The following is a 19,520-nucleotide window of genomic DNA, read 5'->3' on the forward strand; positions in this document are numbered from 1 at the left end:
AAAAACAATTTTGTCAGATTGTATTGTGACAGCTGTCATATCAGTATGCATTTAAAAATAAAACATAAAAACCGGTGAATTTTTGTATAGCATTTTAATATTGAATATGGAAGAAAATAACATTTATGGCATATTCCATGCTTTATTATTTCAAGAAGGTTAAAAATGCAACTGAAAAGCAAATATATTGCATTTATTGCAATATATTTTGTGCAGTGTATGGAGAAGGTGCTGTGACTAATCAAATGTGTCAAAAGTGATTTGTGAAGTTTCATGCTGGAGATTTCTTGCTGGATGATGCTCCACAGTCATATAGACCAGTTGAAGTTGACAGCAATTAAATTGAAACATTAATTGAGAACAATCAATGTTATATCACATAGGAGATAGCTGATATATTCAATATATTCAAATCAATAAAGTTATTGGTAAAGATGAAAAATGTATCTTTTACTTTATGAAAAAAAACACAGATTTTTTTTGGCCAACCCAATACATCACAATAAATGAAGTAGATTTTCAGCAAATTGTTATCTAAAAGATGATTGAATAATGATATACTGAATCTGTCAGTATATCTGAGTCTGTCCAGCAAATCTGTCACAGGCCCAAGACATGCACAAAAGGAACTGGGAAATGTAATCTTTGTCATCTGGCCCCAAATCTGAGAAAACAAAGGTGGAGATCTAGCCACCTCTGTCATGCTGTACTGATATAGTAGAAGTCAACGGAAATCTTAAGTCATGGGTGAATGACATATTTACAACGAAGGTTACAAAACTAATCTAGACCATGTTTAAATGTAAAATAGTTCTCAAATTATGTTTAGAGATAAAAAAACAAAAATAGGCATTTAAATAAGACACCTATAGAATAATAAAGTCCAAAAAGTACATTTCAGAAGTAAAATACCACTCTGAGAAATCTTTCTGTTTTTACAGGCATTCTATTCTAAATGTCAGGCAAACGCTTTTATAGGCCATTTCCTCACATACAGACAGCTCGTGATATACAGAGTAAAACAGAGGCAGGAAAATAATACAACAAAATTTCCCTTAGATTAAGAGGAGGCATAGCAAAATTGTCTGTTTCTTAAATGACGAAAAAAAAAAGAGCCTATCTTCCTTTTTTTTCCCATCTCCCTGTGAGATAAAAGATGAGAGTACTTTGAATCATACTTCAAAAAGTATGATAATTTTTGCTTGTTTAAAAACAATAACAAAGTGCTGTTTTGAAAGGGGGCCTAGCCCATTTATCTTTACAAAGTTCTATTCCGAAAATCTGAACTTCATGCCAAAAAAAAAAAAGACAATATATCTTTAAAACATAAGGACATTTTTGTTTCTTCTTTAAAAGATTTGTGGCTCTGGAAGTTAATTAGTCTCTCAAAATGGGTATCATGGCATTTTATCCATAAATGAAATACAGTCAACATTATTTTTTCTCTCTTATTATATTCCTGAATAAACAACATGACTTGTGATCTAAAGAACTTTTTAGATTTTAATATAGCTTGTGAATCTAAGACCAAGTTATCCAAAAAACGGTATTGATAATAACCTAAGAAAGCCGTAATTATCAGCAATCCCAGCATTTCTCTCAGGATTGAGGTTTATTACACATAAACCTCAAATCATTGTCATTATCATGATAGCCTTCAGAGAAGACATCTTTGGTTACGTAATATCTAATATTATAAAAACAAAGATTCAAAGAAAATCTTTATAGTTTCAAATTTCCATTTCCTCTGCTGCCCCAAAACTACTAATTTCATCTTCTTCACATAGCAGATGGGCAAATACATAAGTAAAACATATTGTACTTATTTAATATTAGTTTTAAGACTTTGGACCTATAAATTTGGACCAAATTAAGATTAAAAATCATTTTGATTCATTGTATGAGATCTTTTATGATAAACTTTTGAACACTCTACTAGAGCTATGCCTTCCATGGAAAAGAAAGGGGAAAAAAAACCCTGAATGTCTTAATTGACATTACTCAAATTAGTTCTAAATTTTGGTGGGTTTTAAAAAGCAAAGAATGAAAATACCAACATCCCTGGAAAGCCTTCGTTGACATGCACTGACAGGGCTGTTCTTCCTTCCACCAGACTGACTGATGACCCTTCGGCTTCATTTCTTTCTATATCCATTTTTGGACTCCAAGTACAGAGATTATGTACATTTACATTAGGTTCTTCAGTGCCTATCACAGGGCCTGACTCACATTAGGTGCTTAATAAATCTCAACTCATTGAATGAATGCAGTTAATTAAAAAGCTGAATAAAAGGCTGCAAAACAGAGACAGCAAAGGGTAGATAGAAAAAAAAAGAACAGTGAAAGACAATGAAAATAGTTACTTCCTGTACATGACCTTCGATAGGGGCCACTTAGTACTCCTGTATTTCAATTTCTTCATTTATTGAGAAGCTGAAGAAGATTATTCCTATCATATCCATTTCTGAATTTTAATTTTTTTAAAGTAAAATGGTCATTATCTTACATATAACTATTCAATAGAGAAAACACTCTCTTAACTAAACTTCACTGAACCAAATCACCAAATAGACCAAACTTTTCCATCCTCTCTGAAAAATAACAGTTTGAGCAAAGGTTCTCAAACTTTAGTGAGACTCAGATTATCTAGTAGGTTTGTTAAAACACAGATAGCTGGGTCCTAGCCCCAGAGTTTCTGATTCAATATGTCTAGGGTTAGACCCAGGAAGTTACAATGCTAACGAGTTTCCAGGTGATGCTCATGCTTCTGGTCCAGAGATCACACTTTTGAGAAAGCACTGCTCTATAGCAAGTTCCCATTCTACATCCCTTCCTATCATTTTAGCTGTTTGATTATAAAAGGTCAATTTCCCCACCTGTATAGTAGAGTTGAAAATTTTTATTATAGTTAATTAGCTAATTAAATATTATGTAAATGTATAGAAGGATGTCATTTTCAAATTACCTATTGAATTAGATGTGAGAATCCTGTAAATTATTGGGAAATTTTCATAAAAATCTAGAATTTTATACTCATTCCCAATTCAATTTCTTAGTCAAATTAAAAACTAAAAGCAAAGTCATAGGTAATAAATTATCAGTGTTGAACATATATATATGGGCACAAATGAACAGGAGGAAACCTTTGGGTGATAGATATGTTCATTACCTTGAGTGCAGTATGTAGTGATCATTTCTTGGAGGGGTGTGCACATATATAACTTATCAAATTGTGTACTGTAAAGTCATACAGTTTATCCTATGTCAACTATGCCTTACTACAACATATAAATATACAAGCAAACACATACACACATACCTAACAAAACTGCTACAATTAACACAAAACCAAATTTTATAAGGATATGAATTAACCATAATTCTCATACAATGTTGCTAGGAATACAAAATGGTACCAACAGTATGAAAAAACTTTTGGCAATTTCTTATACAACTAAATGTACATCAGCTCTATGACCAAGTAATTCCATTCCTTATTGTTTATTCAAGAGAAATGAAAACAAAGTTGTAAATTGTTTTAGTCATAATAGCTAAACACTGGAAACAGTTCACCAGCAGGAGGATGGGTGAAAAAATGAAGCATCTATACAAAGGAATATTGAAAAGGCAAAATTAATAATATATGACATAAGAAAGAACAATGATTGCCTCTTGGTCTTGTGGCAGAAATGAAGACATTTTCTGAGGTGATAACAATATTCTGTATCTTTAGAGGGTTTATTTGGCTTATATAGAAACACGTATTTGTCAAAACTCATGGAATGGTGAGGATACTTAAGGTTTGTACATTTCATTGTAATTTTATTTCAAAAATGAAAAAAAGAACTGTAAATACATATTGAACTCTAGCTAATGACATGCATGCTCAAGTATTTAGGGACAGAATATACTAATGTCTGCTACTTTAAAAGAAAACAAAAGATGGCTTGAGGGATGGACAGATATGTGATAAAGCCATGTATATTGAAACAGAAAATTAACAGAATGTAAGTGGTGGGTACTCATTGTACAATTTTCCCGCTCTTCTTTATATTTGAAAAGTTTTATTATATGGTGTTGGGGGGAAATCAGTTCATTAGATAGTAATGATACCACTTTTTGCACATTTATATATATATATGTCTCTGTGCTCATGAACATGCATATCTGCATTATATGCTATGCATATATTTATGTATGTTGTACCATGCTCTCTATCAATCAGATCCTTTTAATTCACTTAAAAAATACACAAGTTACCCCTATTGCTAAATTATACAAAACAAACAAAAAAGAAACTTCTTTAAAATCCCATCCTCCTTCAGCTACCACTTTGGTTCCCTTTCAAAGCTACATTTCTTAAACAGGTGAGGATACTTCCTGTGTCCATGTCTTCACCTGTTTCATTTTGGCTTATGCCTCCAGATATCCAACAAAATAGCTCTTGCTCAGAACCAATGAGTTCTTTGTCATTAAATCAAACAGGAACTTTTTAATCCTCATCCCCTGAAGAATGAAAAATATTAAATTAGCCAACTTTTAAAGGAGAAATTAGAGAGGCAAATTTTATTTGGTATGTAAAGCGAGTTTTTTAAAAATTTATTTTAAAGAAGAGCTCAGGTCAAGATGGTGGCATAAGTAAACACAGCTTGCCTTCTCGCACAGCCACATCAAAATTACAACTAAAATATCACAACTATCACTTAGAACCATCAGAAATTGAGTTGAATGGAAGTCTGACAACTAAGGAATTAAAGAAATCACATCCATTCAGACTGGTAGGAGGGCAGAGAGATGCAGAATGGGCTGGTCCCACATGCACGTGTGGTGGCTGAAAATTTGGGAGGGATATCTCAGGAGCAAGCAGTCCCAGCCCCACACCAGGCCCCCCAGCCCAAGGTTCCAGTGCCAGCCCCAATAACTTTTGGCTGCAAAAACTAGCAATGCTTGAGTGGGTGGAAGAAAATTCTGGAGTCCCAAGCACTTACCCTTAAAGAACTCACACATGAACTTACTCAGATTCACTCCCTCTGAGTTCCAGCACTGGGGTAATACCTCGAGAGGCACCAGTCACACAGAGGGAGGAACAGAAGTGTTTGGTATCAAAGCAGGAGATGGGGACAGCTTTATCCCAGACAGAAAGGCAGGCAGAGGCCACTGTCCCTTTTCTGAGTCCTCTCCCATCAGAGCCCCAGAGCTGGCAAGCAGGTACCATATCTGAGACTACATCCACCTGGCTAACACTGTTTGCCCTGTTTTGGAGATCCCCTGAAACTGTCTCCCAAAACTTACTGACCCACCCAAACTGTTAACAATGACTCTTCCATCTGAATGCCTGGTATTGGCTCATACTTTACAACCTCCTAAATCCTATCAAACAAGCAACAGCTGGTCTCAGTAAGTCCCCAGGCCCCATACCTCTTGCTAAGTGGCCCCAGGCCCAGCACTAGCAGCAGCCAGCCTAGATTCACAGCTTGACTTTGCCTGGGCATCTCCAAGCCCAGCACAAGTAGCAGCCATTTCAGACTGCTTTATAGCTCACGCAGGGTGCCCCTGGTTGGCTCTGATCTTAGCCTGCACCACCTGGGAAACCCCAGAGCATGCGTACCCAGTGGACAGCTACAGACCACTTTGGAGCACCACTACCCTGCCCCTGCACAGTTGATCTGCCACAGAGGGTAGAGGTTGGTGGTCAGTGGTCACAGCCAGTCCTTGCAGCAGACTGCCATGCGTTAAGTGTCACCCACTGACCTATCAACAGCAACCAATGCTCAACTACAAGAGGAGGGTGTACTTAGCCCACATGAAGGGCATATCTCAAGTACCCAGCTTGGGTGATAGGATAGGCTGAGCCACTGGGTCCTAGAGGGCACCTACTACATTTGGCCACACTACCAAGACAGGGAGTCATAGCAGCTCTACGGAAACATAGAGACAAACATAGGGAGGCTGCCAAAGTGAAGAAACAAAGAAACATGGCCCAGATGAACAAAGAGATCAAAACTCCAGAAAGAAAACTAAACAAAATGAAGATAAGCAATCCATCAGATGCAGAGTTCAAAATACTGATTATAAGGATGTTCAAGGAACTTAGTAGTGAGGACCTGAACAACATAAAAAAGATCCAGTCAAAACAAACAAAACAGTAATTGAAATAAAGAATGATTTTCAGGGAAACAACAGTAGAGTGAATAAAGCCTGCAATCAAATCAATAATTTGGAACATAAGGAAGCACAAAACAACCAATCAGAACAAGAAGAAAACATAATCCATAAAAACAAGAATAGTTAAGCAGCCTAAGGGACAACCTCAAGCATTCCAACATTCGCATCATAGGGGTGTTAGAAGGAGAGAAGAAACAGCAAGAAATTGGAAATCTATTTGAAAATATAATGAAAGAAAACTTCCCAAATTTGGTGAAAGAAATAGACATGCAAGTCCAAGGAAGCATAGAGAGTCCCCAACAAGATGGATGCAAAGAGACCCTCTCTAGGACACATCATAATTAAAATGTCAAAGGTTAAAGATAAAGAGAGAATCTTAAAAGCAGCAAGAGAAAAGCAGTTAGTTACCTACAGGGGAGTTCCCATAAGACTGTCCCCTGATTTCTCAAAAGAAATTTTGCAGGCTACAAGGATTGGCAAGAAATATTCAAAGTGATGAAAAGCGGGCACGTACAGCCAAGATTGTTCTACCCAGCAAAAATATAATTTAAAATTAAAGGGCAGATAAAGATCTTCCAAGATAAGGAAAAACTAAAGGGGTTAATCATTACCAAACCATTATTATATGAAATGTTAAAGGGACTTATTTGAGAAAAATAAGAAGATCAAAACTATGAACATGCCCTGGCTGGTATAGCTCAGTGGATTGAGCGGGGGCCTGCAACCCAGAAGATCGCAGTTCAATTCCCAGTCAGGGCACATGCCTGGGTTGCAGGCCAGTTCCCAGCAGGGGACACACAAGAGGCAACCATACATTGATATTTCTCTCCCTCTCTCCTTCCCTTCCCCTCTAAAGATAAATAAGTAAAATATTTTTTAAAAACTATGAACAACAAAATGGCAATAAATACATATCTATCAACAATTGAATCTTAAAAACAAACTAAGCAAACAAGAAGAGCAGAGACAGAATCATGGATACGGAGAGCATTCTGATAGTTGCCAGATGGGAGGGGGTGTGGGAGAATGGGTGAAGATGTGAGGGGATTAAAAAATACAAATGAGTAGTTACAGAATAGGGGGATATAAAGTACAGTATAGAAAATGGAGTAGCCAAAGGAGTTATACCGATGATGCATGGACAGGGACAATGGTGTAGTGATTGCCTAAGGGAGTGGGGATGCTGGATAGAGGGAGGCAAGGGGGTAAATATTGGGACAACTGTTATAGAATAATCAATAAAATATAATTCTAAAAAAAGAAGAGCTCAATTTCATATTATGGCCAACTTAGAAGGTAAGAATGGAGAAACTAAAGAATAAAATCAGAAAGGAAATAAAATGAAGAATAAAAGAAGATAATACTGTAGTTCAAACAGTAAATGTTACTAATTCTACTACATTTTGAAATTCTAGTGAACTCATTAACTGTTGTTCATATTTCTTCGACTGGCTTAGTCATTATATCTATGGAAGCTCTATCTTATATGGGTCTCCCAAACTGCTTATTTATGTAGAAATTAGTCTCTGAGTTATAAGAACCAGAGAACTAGGTCCCCAAGGATCAGGCAAATCCAGCTAAGTATCCAAATTAGTACAGAAACTATTTCATAATCTTAAGTAGACAAGCCCTCAAAGACTTCCACAACATATAACACAACTCAAAGCCTTCCAATGATTTCAGTGCAATGGGAAATACAAAATTATTCACTAAAATCACTTTAAAAATAATTCTATGAAACATGAAATAAAGGGAATTTCTCTGTAACACTGGCTTCAGAAATGAAAACTACATTTGAACCTCAACATCCAGAAGAATCAGAACTGCACTTAGTAGTTTTCGAGTAGGCATTCTGAAAGCGCAGGTCACTTTCTGTAGCACCCTCATGTTTCCGACCTTGAAGATGAACAGCCATGGGCTAATCAAAGAAGAGTGGGAAAGAACATTCCTAGCATGGGCAAAAACAGTACTAGTATATGTAAAGAGTTACAAAAGAGATTTATTATTTATTTTCTTCTAGAATTCATCTGTATGATTTGGTCACCAACAGTAGTTTCTAAAAGGCTCCTTTCTTTATTCTTGCCACACATTCTCCTGAGAAAGCAAATTCGTTTATTCCCCAAGCAATTATCTAACACCTTCAATGTGCAAGCCTAACACTATGTGCATTGTCTAGATTTAAAGAAGCAGAACATATGGCTGATGGTAACTTAATTTTACTTTAGCTTTTTACTGCAGAGCTTCATATATAGTTGCATTCATTTGGCTACTTTTAAATGTTAAATTACTTTTTTGCTTACCTTTGAATTGTAACAATAAAGGTGTCATGAGGAATAAAATCACGTAAATTCATTTATAAGAAAGGAAAGACTTAATCACAAACTAGATAAATACCCCTGTAAGTCCAGAGTGATTATTTAATGTAAAGTGTAGATTCAGAACTCTAAACTCTTCGGATCATAAACCTCTTTGAAAATCCAATGAAAGGCCAAGATGGAGGCATAGGTGGAAACACTGGGCATTCTCCCACAACCAAATTTGAATACAACAAAGGTTTAGTAAACAAAGATGCAGCCAAAGAACAGAAAATTGAACTATACAGAAGTCCGACAGCAACAAACCATTCAACCAGACCGGTAAGAGGGGCGGAGCCAGCAGCGGAGCAGGGACAGGCAAGACAGATCCCCTGACCCCTGGCGCCCAGGCAGCTCCGCCTCGGGCTGACCCAGTGAGGGCTTGGGGCAGTGGGCTGGCTGTGGTCACACATTCACTCTCAGATAAACCAGCAGGGAAGTGAGCAGTGAGATGGACTGCACAGACCCCAGCAGCAGGCTGACTGCGTTCACACATTCACAAGCAGTAGGACAGACTGCATGGCCTGCGGTGGTGGCGGGAGGCAGCAGAGGGGGCCCACCATTGCTTTCCTTTGGCACCGTCCCCACAAACAGCGTCACAACCCAGCAACTGAGTGGCCCAGCCCTGGTGAACACCTAGGGCTCCGCTCCTCATACGTAACAGGCACGAACAGTCCAAAACAGGGCTCAAGAAGAGCTCAAAGCCCCAGAGCCAATAACTCTAAGCAACCAGGAAATAGCGAAACTCTCAGATGCACAATTCAAGACACTGGTGATCAGGATGCTCACAGAACTGGTTGATTTTAGCCACAAATTAGAGGAACATATGAAGGCTAAACTAATTGAAATGAAGGGAAATGCACAGGAAACCAATAGTGATGGAAAGGAAACTGGGACTCAAATCAAGGGGGTGGACCAGAAGAAAGGAAGAAATGATGAAGCAGGAAAAAGTGAAGTTACAAGAATTCAAAAAAATGAGGAGAGGCTTAGGAACCTCCAGGACATCTTTAAACGTTCCAACATCCAAATTATAGGGGTACCAGAAGGGGAAAAGAAACAGCCACAAGTGGAAAACTTTTTTGAATAAATAATAAAGGAGAACTTCCCCAGTCTGACAAAGAAAATAGACTTCCAGGAAATCCAGGAAGCTCAGAGAGTCTCAAAGAAGTTGGACCCAAGAAGGAACACACCAACGCACATCAGAATTACATTAGCCAAGATTAAAATGAAGGAGAGAATCCTAGAAGCAGCAAGAGATAAGGGGGGACAGTCATCTACAAAGGAGTTCCCATCAGACTGTCAGCAGATTTCTCAAAAGAGACCTTACAGGCAAGAAGGGGCTGGAAGGAAGTATTCCAAGTCATGAAATCCAAAGACCTACAGCCAAGATTGCTTTATCCAGCAAAACTTTCATTTAGAATGGAAGGGCAGATAAAGTGCTTCTCAGATAAGGTCAAGTTCAAGGAGTTCATCATCACCAAGCCCTTATTATATGAAATGTTAAAGGGACTTATCTAAGAAAAAGAAGATAAAAAATAGGAACAGTGAAAGGACAGCAAACTCACAGTTACTAACAACCACACCTAAAACAAAAGCAAACCAAGAGGACAGCTAGATCAGGAGTAGAACCATAGAAATGAAGAATACATGGAGGGTTAGCAACAGGGGAGTGGGAGGAGGAGAAGGGGGGAGAAGATACAGAAAATAAGTAGCATAGACGGTATGTAAAAAACAGATGGGGGAGGGCAAGAATAGTAGGGGAAATATAGAATCTAAAGAACTTGAGACACGTGGTCATAAACTAAAGGGGGGGAAGGGTGGGGGAGGGGTGTGCAGGGTGAAGGGGAATGAAGGAGGGGAATAGAACAACTGTAATGGTATAATCAATAAAATATATTTTTTAAAAAAGAAAATCCAATGAAAGGAAAAGATCCTGGGGTAGGCAACTTTGGATAGGGTTCCCAATAACCCCCACCTCTTGGTATTCATAACCTTGTTTAATCTCCTCCCCTTGAGTATGGATGAACCAGCAATTTGCTCCTTAAGAAGTGAACATGGAAAAAGTGAGAAGCTGTCTCTTCTGTGATTAGGTCACCAATGACCATGACTTCTGTGTTAATAGTGCTCTCTCTTGCCCCCTCATTTGCTCTTCCTGATGAAGTATGCTGCCATGTTGGGAAAAGCTCCAAGCAGAGGACCATGTGCAAGGAACCAACTGAGGCATCAAACAACCCACAAGGAACTGAATCCTACCTAAAACCACGTGAGTTAGGAAGTGGATGCTCCCTACTCTGAGGTAGGACGATAGCCTTGTATCAGAGCCAGAGGATCTAGCTAAACTGTACTTAAATTTCTGACCCACAGAAACGACAATACGATAAATGTGTATCATTCCTAAGATACTAAATTTTGGAGTATCTGTTGTACAGCAATAGATAACTCTCATAGATCCTCTCTGCGGAAAAGTATATAATACATGTACAAATTCCAGCACACATTTAGGGAAATCGGAGGCCTCTCTGAATTCTACCAATAGAATTCCTAGCGGCCCAGGGATCCCAGATTAAGAAACTCCTGATACGACATGCACAAAAGGCCTGTAAGAATCAATTCAACCATGCTATACAGCTCAACAATTGTCAGAATAATTTCTTTCTATAAAGTATTACTAAGAAAGTTCAACTATTTTATAAATATAATTGATGTCTTAGTACTAGTATTACCAAAGGTAAAATCAAGCCATGTTACACCAAAATATTATTTTGAATAATATATTTCATAAATACTAAGTAGGTACTGAAGATAAAATAATGACTAAGGTACTGTCCTAAACTTTGAGGACTTTACTGTCAGGTGAGTGTGACATACACACACAGTGCGCATGTACCCGTATACACGCCCTCGCGCACGCTCGCGTGCACGCGCACACACACACGCTACCATAAGTACTCAAGAGTTAAAATAGAAATTTCTGGATGGCATCTATTCATGTATATGATAAAATGACTTTATGGAATTTTAATTATAAAGTAATTAAAATAATCACCTGTACTGTCTTTCCAAGTCCCATATCATCACCAAGAATACACCCTCTTCCTTGGATGAAGTGTCCATAAAGAAACTGGGCTCCTTCCCTTTGATAGTCTCTCAAATACCTATTAATAGTATAAGGAATAGAGTCTCCATTTTCAGATAATTGAAAAGCAACAGCAGATGATGGAAATTTTCGGTCTGGGAAATAAGGTTTTTCTAAATCTTCATCATCGAATATGAAATTCCTAGAACACTCTTTAACAGGTTTTACTTCTTGAAGTCTTTTAAGAGGTACTTTCCTTTCTTGAAAATCTGAATATAAGATGACTGCAAACGACTTCCCATTTTCATCCACTGTGATGGATTTTATGCTTGCTTCACAAAGTTTTTCATCATCTGGAGAAGGGACAAGGCATCTTTCTCCTGGACACCATATGTCTGTAATAATAAAGAAGAAAGTAAAGTTTCCAAATCTAGTTTACACAGTACCACTTCATTTATCCACTGCTTATAAGAAATACCTCACATAAATCCTCTTTCCAAATGTATAGATATTTTCCTAATAAATATCATCAGATGTTCTCCTATAAAAAGCAGGAGAAAGGGCACATAATTTATTCCCAGTGGTTCTCATCGTGGCTGTGTCACAATCTCCCCATGTATGCTTGGGCACTACCTCTTTTGATTCTGATTCAGTGTATGTAGGCCATGGGCATCTGGTTTTATTAGGGGTTTTTTTTTGGTGGTGGTTATTGTCAAATTAAAAAACTGATTCTGCTGCACAGCCCAGGGTTTGGAACCACTGATTTAAATATTCATAATGACATTCATAATATCATTCAGGATAGTTAGAGTAATGGTGAATAGGACTTGGTAAGGAGAAAGCTAAAATTTTCTGGACAGCAATGCTTTTGATTCTTCTGTCTTCCTTTTTATATTCCATCGTCTTTCTCTGGAGATAGCTGTTTCTTCTATCAATACTGCTTCTTCTAAACTGTTGCTTTGTACGTATGTTTACAACTAACCTCCAATTCAGTAATGTGTCATGCCTTCTCAAGGTTTTTTCTCTTCCAGGTTTAAAGAGTTAAGATTCTTTAAAAAGAAACAAAACACAGATGAATTCTAAGATCTTACTGTTAAGATTCTGATATTTTTAAAGAGTCTGACCTCTACATACATGAATTTATTCCGTGTTTAACTGTACAGCTACTTTATTTTCTATTCAGAAAATACAGCACTATGAATGGCGAGGGAACTCTCTATAGAATATATTATTGGTGCAATTAAAAAGTACCAAATAAAGAAATTAGGTAAAAATAATTTTACAAATGGAATTTCTTAAAGCAAGAACCCCAGAGGAACTGTATGGCTACAACTGTAAGAATAGTAAGAATTATTTTTGTCATACATTTCTCACTGAGATCCAGTAACCACTGGTATAGTTTCTTAGGGTCTTCTTGATGATTTCAAGTTAGGTTTTTATAACATTGATGGTTATATAATAATATAACTAGTATGACTATACTTTCTTAAGAATAGCTAATTATGCTATATCCCATCAGTTCCTCAAAAGTAAAACCATTATTCCCACTACCTTTAGTAAGGCTGTGTTTTTGCAAAGCAATCAGAAGTACAAAGAAAAATTCGTTCTCCCACTCTAATATTTGGATCCAAACTATTTAAGAACTGCTACACTGGTCTAAAAGACAAAGTTTAAATGTTAAACTAAAACTCTGATTCACTGTACAGGAAATAACACATAGATCAATTTTCATACTACTCTTTTCAAAACAGTAGTATTGGGCTTTAAAATCTAAATCAACCCCTATAGCAATTCTTAAGACATTATTTTTGTTTCATATGAATTGTTTGCCTACTCAGCAAATGCCTTCTAATTTTTAAACACCTAAAATCCATTAATTTCTTCATTACTCAAAGTCCATGTCTTGGCACCAATTATTAATCAAATACTATTCCACACAATGGGTACAATATGAAAAAATAAAGTCAAAAATTATTGTGACCAAACCTTGTTAGAACCAGACTTCCTGAATTTCATCAAATGGCATCATTGTGTAAAAACTTTTCAAGGTAGAAAACCTTTCGTCTGCCCTTAGTCCTCTTTTTGTATTACTCCCTGCATTCAGTCCATCAGAATGTCTTGCTGGCTCTACTTCAAAAGTGTATTACTTTCCTCCATGAAAGAACTCTCTGACACAACTGTCGGCAAACTATTCTGTAGAGTTAGGTTTTAGCTACTTGTTAATTTAGATCTTCAAGGCTATCTTGAGTCTTGCCCTTGTAACACAAAAGTAGCCAGACAACACATAAATATAAGGGCATGGCTGTGTCCCAGTAAAACTTTATCTACAAAAAAAATGTGCCAGCCCTGACTGGTGTGGCTCAGTGGATTAAGCACCAACCTGCGAACTGAAAGGATGCCAGTTCAATTTCTAGTCAGGGCATGGCATGGGTTGTGGGCCAGGTCCCCAGTTGGGGACAGGCAAGAGGCAACGGATGGAGGATTGATGTTTCTCTTGCACATCACTGCCCCTCTCCCTCTCTTTCTACCTCCCTTTTCCGCTCTCTAAAGATAAATAAATAAAATCTTAAAAATAAAGGTGTGCCAGATTTGGCCCATGAGTACAATTTGCTAACTTCTGCCCTAAAGCATGCCACCTTCAGCTTCGGCTTTCTCCTAAATTACTGCTACAAGCTTCTGACCATTCTCTCTGCTGCCACTATTTTCCCCCTACAATCCATTTTCCATATAGCAGCAACATTGATTATTTAAAAATACAAATTAGCAAATCTTTAACTTAAAATCTTCAAGTAACCATCCACTACACAAAGAATAAAGTCCAAATTCCTTACTATATAGTCTATAAACCCCTGTATGATCTGCTCCTACTTACTTCACCTTAATCTTTCAATATTTTCCTTGATTCAGACATGCTAAGCGGGTCTTTTCTCTGCTGTTTTTATGTCACCTCCTTGGAGATTTTGTCTCTGACTACCTCATTTAAAGCAGGGTACCTCATTATTCCCTAGCTCAATATTTTATTGCCTCCATAGCACATATCACAATATTTATCATGTTTACTTGTTTGTGTCTTTCCCACTAGAAAATAAGTTCTTTGAAAAAAATGTCTGTGTTGTTCAAAATTTTATCCCCAGGACCAACACACAGTAGGCATTCAATAAACATGTGCTGAATTTCTTAACATAAACACATCCTTGATCTCATAGATTCTTGATATTTACTGAGGGAGACACTAATAAATTTACAAACATTAAATTATAGTAAGTGCTTTGGAAGAAGAGAACAGTGTGCTGTAAGAAAGAGTATTGAGGAAAAAATGGAAAAAGGAAGAAAGTCTAAGAAAACTATGTCAGTCAAAGAGTACAGGATGGGTAGAAGCCTATGGGCTTCACACAAAAAAATATGGAAATCTACTTGGTTCCTGATTATGGCTAATTTCTTGAACTAAGTAAGTTTGAGTTGGAAACTCTCAAGATTCAAACTGCAGAATAAATAGCTTAAATTGGGAGCATTTCATACTGGACTGAATGGAACATGGGGTTGGGGTGAGTGTAAGGCTCCTTGTGATGTGGTCCTGGTTTTCCTCTTTAACTCATATCCTACCTTTCCTCACTCTTGCCTTCCAAACTGGCCTCCTTGCTATTCCTCACCATGGCAAGCATGCCCCCACCTCAGGGCCCCTGAGATTTCGGTTCCTTCCTACAGCATTCCCCCTACATACCAAAGTGACTGATTCTTTCACTTCATTCAGGTCTCTGCTTAAATGCCATCTACTTAGAGTGTCACCTCTGATCACCCAATCTAAAATAGCACTCCCTGACATTCTCTCTTCCTTTACCCTGCTTTATTCCATTTTTTTGAGAAAAATATTAACTACCTGCTATTGTCTATTTCCCCAACTTAAATATAAATTCCCTAGAGCAGGGCTTAATTTGTGTTTACCACTACAACCTGGACACTTAGAACGTTTGAAAAGTCAATATTGTAGAATTAACAAATATCTACACATAGCTAACATTCAAAGGCTTTATGTATGCTAGCATGTTCTTTAGGTGAGTAGTTCACTTAAGCCTCACAACAACCCTTTCATTCCTTCCTGTAAGTAATATTATCAGTTCCATTTTACAAATAGTGGAACAGATAAAGGTTAACCAAGTTGCCCACGGCCACACAGGTATAAGATGGCAGAGCCTGGATATGAACCAAACCATCTGATCTTGAAGCTATCATGTTGTACCAGTTCACACGAGTGAACAATTCCCTGGAACTGAGTAGCCCTGCTCCTTTTAACTGAGGCATGAGCATCCCCGTCACTATAATCTCCACTCAGCAGCTTCATTTATTTATTTCACTTGCTGGGTTTCTATAAGTATTGACATTTGTGATCCCTAGGTTAAAGTGTTATTATTTTTGGTCTTCAGAGTTTTGGCTTGTTACATACACCTCTTTGAACATTAGCTCTGAATTCCTCATCTATTTAATGAGATCAAGACTGTCCCCAAAGAAAGCATGTAGATAAACAATTGGCATATTGCTGGGCACAGAACATGCACTCAAGCTTTTGTCATAGCTCTATAATGAAAGCTATTAATTATGGGGACAAGAAGAGATCCCAGATGACTTGTGGCAGATAATCAAATCCTTCTTAAACCCTCTCTTCGTGACTCCATAAACACCCTGAACTCAATACATCATATATTAAGCTCTTTGTGTAGTAAACTGAACTAAATATCTCAACCTTTTTTCATCTACTTAACAAACTTCCACCATTCACAAGGAACTGGGGCGTACAAGGACAAAGAAGGAAAATATCAAACATTTACTGAACGCTTACTATGGGCTAGACGCTGGGTCACACATAAGTGCTTTGCATATATCATCTCATTTAATAACCCCAGCAACTTGCTCAGCAAGTAAGAGAGCTCAGCAAGTAGTAAATCCAAAGGCAGTTATGACTCCAGAGTCCGGGTTCTCAGCACTGAATCGGAAAACATCGGCCCCAGACTTGAAGAGGTTCGCAATCTCAAGCTGTCACGCAGAGGAGCCACAGGGTAAAATTCCAACCCTAAAGGAACTGGCAGAAACTGATCCAACCCGGCGCAGTTAAGACAGATGTCAGGAGATAGGCAAGCGCAGAGTTTATACCTTTGCCGGCGGTTTCCACGCCAGAGTTCGGGGCGGAGGGATCCATCTGGACAGGGGGTGGGGCCTGGAAGCCTGGTGGCTCCCGGACGCCGCGAGGAGGTGGCGAGCCCGAAAACTGCGGCCAACACCACCTCCCGCCGTCCCTCCGTACATCGCCTCCCTAGACTCCCGACACCACGGGGAGAGAGGGATCAAAGGTGCAGCCTGATGAGGTCCAGGGAGGATTGGTAGCGTCGGAGGCAGCGGCAGAGCCGCAAAGCGCTGTGCAGGCTGACAGGGAGGCCCTCCCCTAGTCGTCTCGGGCCCCACCGCCGCTGGAGGACAGTCGACGTGCCTGTCGACCCCCTAATTCTCCCTCACAAAGCTGGGCCTCCAGCTGCCGCCTACCACAATTTCCAACCTGGACTCGCAAGCTGTCGCGAGATCACGCTTCCGAACTGTCATCGGGATCTCGCGAGAACCAAATTTGCATTATATGGGCGGAGCAATCCTTTTAGGGTCTTTTCTACCCCTAGAGGGCTGTAACACAGAAGTCCGCAGTGGTTTTAAATGTGGCGAGGTGGGCTCTCGCTCGCTCACGAGGTGCAGTATCTTTCGTCTCCTAAAGTAATCTGGAAGGAATTCGGGCGCTCGGTTCTGTGGTGGTCCTTTAAGGGCGGGCGGGAAGAGTGGCGTTCTGACAGCAGGCGGTCCTCCCGGTGATCTGGTTTACGTTTGGTTTGACTTCTCCGTTCAAACTGCGAACCCAGGAACTTCAGGAGGCCAGCAGGCCTCTCTTGGAGTGCTGTGTCAGCTCGGTGGGACGCCCACGCCTTGGGGCACCCACGGGAGGCTGAGTGAACTAGCGCAGTTTTATTGAGTCACACACTAAAATATACTAAGTCATAAATATCTAGTGGAAATTTAAAACCAGCAACATGTGCCATAAGTAGAAGGCGAAGGTAAAAATGCTGTGAAAATGTGGGGTTTTTTCGTGTAAAGTTATCAGTGTTTTGTATAACACATTACATCTAGTCTGTTTTTGCAAGCGTATTTAGGGCAGTACAACACTCAAGAGTTAAATGGATAACATCTAGCATTGTTCCAGACTTAGTAGATTAATACAGAAATAGTTCCTTCACTTGTGAAAATGTTTTTGTATACGGTACAACACTTTATTAAATTAGGTTAACTTGGATGGGCCTGTATTAGTTTCCTCTCGCTGCCATAACAAGTCACCACAAATTTAGTGGCTTATACAGCACCAAAGTATTACAGACAACACAGACTTATTAGAGTTTTGTACGTCAGAAGTCCTATATGGGTCTCAGTAGGATAAAATCAAGGTGTCAGCTGAGCTACATTATTTTCTGGAGACTAAGGAGAATCCCTTTTCCAGCTTCTAGAATAATGTAGACTCTATGTATCATTTGGCTCATGGCTCCCTTCCTCCAAGTTAAAAGCCACTGGTGTTGCGTCTTTCTGACCCTAGTGTAGTCACATCACTCTCTGCAGCAGGGAAAGATTCTTTGATTTTAATGGTTCATATGATAAGATTGGGTCCACCTGAATAATCTAGGATAATTTTCCCATTTCAAGGCCTGTCCCCTTAATCACATCAACAAAGGCTTTTTGCCATGTGAATCAACATTCACCTGCTTCAAAGATTAGGTTGTGAACCTCTTTTTTTTTTGAGGCTAGTGTTATATTCTGCCTCCCACAGAGACAATGAGGAGAACTGTAGCTATCCATTCATTAATAAATACTGAAAATTAACAGTATGGTTTCATAAAACTCTATTTACAAGCAGATAAAAACTTTGTATCTAAGAGAAACATCTAACTCATCCACTAATAGTGTGTAAGGTATTGGCCTTCACACAGCATCACTGCTTAGTGTCCTCACCTGTGACAGCGAAGAGGCTAATAATAGTCGTCTACCTACAGGGTTATTGTAAAAATTAAATAATTAAAACACCCAAAAGGGTACCTGGTCATAGTATGGAATGTATGTATTGCTATTACTATTCTTATCAATGCAGTGCATCCATGTGAAAGTTGCGTTTTGCATAGCCATTCTTCACTTTAATATTTTTGGTGAATAGTTGCTACCACATTATTACTTAAATTGCAATTTTGAACTAGATTCTTATTTTTTAAAGATGTTATTTATTTTGAGAGAGGGGAAGGGAGAGAGGGGGAGAGAAACATTGAGCCTCTCATATGCACTTTCACCAGGGGCCAAACCCACAACCCATGGTGTGTGCTCTGACCAGGAATCAGCCAGTGACCTTTCACTTTGCAGGATGATGACAATCAACTGGACCACATTGGTCAGAGCTTGGACTACATTCTCATTTAAAATATCATGGATTGAAGCCATATTATTTAGGTATAGCTTTAAAAAGTGGAAAAGTCAGTGGTGAAAGGAAGAACCTGAAAGGGTCAGGCCAGCTCCCAGCCAACCAGACTGCCTATGGCCCAGTCAGGCCAGTTTTACAATCCTCTGGAACTGCCCATGGCTGATTATCCCAACTCAATTGATAGCCCAAGGCTTAATCAAAACTCTCTCCCACCTCCCACAATAGACATCTGATGCCAGCCATAATGGCTGGTGGTCAGGCTGACCCTCCTGTACCTGGGAACAGCCCTGGGCTTTACCAAACCCATTGTCTCAACTCACATCCTGAAACCCTGAGGCACCCACTCATAAGAACAAGACACTAACCCCTCCCCTATCCCCTCACAAATCCCTTTTTCTCTTAAAAACCCCATTCTTGCCTTCCCCAAGTCTGCAGTTGG

General features: G+C 38.8%; 1 protein-coding gene across 4 annotated transcripts in view; it reads right to left on the bottom strand.

Moving 5' to 3' along the window:
* The window catches only part of ERCC6L2 (ERCC excision repair 6 like 2), a 154,115-nt gene extending 136,944 nt beyond the window's left edge, over positions 1-17,171 (bottom strand). For 2 of the 4 annotated variants that reach the window (XM_037056201.1, XM_037056205.1), the window contains exons 1-2: positions 16,741-17,170; positions 11,566-11,990 (exon numbers count right to left, since the gene is read on the bottom strand). In XM_037056201.1, the coding sequence (XP_036912096.1) occupies positions 11,566-11,990; positions 16,741-16,786 (471 nt within the window). In that variant the 5' untranslated portion in view covers positions 16,787-17,170. Of the gene's footprint in view, positions 1-7,965; positions 8,191-11,565; positions 11,991-16,740 lie in introns of those variants that run through there. The other 2 variants (XM_037056203.1, XM_037056202.1) reach the window with 2 other exon arrangements.
* Between the last annotated feature and the right edge of the window lie 2,349 nt (positions 17,172-19,520).

Source organism: Sturnira hondurensis, unplaced genomic scaffold, assembly GCF_014824575.4.
Source record: "Sturnira hondurensis isolate 20B ecotype Veracruz unplaced genomic scaffold, ASM1482457v3 Scaffold0008860, whole genome shotgun sequence".
NCBI lineage: Eukaryota > Metazoa > Chordata > Mammalia > Chiroptera > Phyllostomidae > Sturnira > Sturnira hondurensis.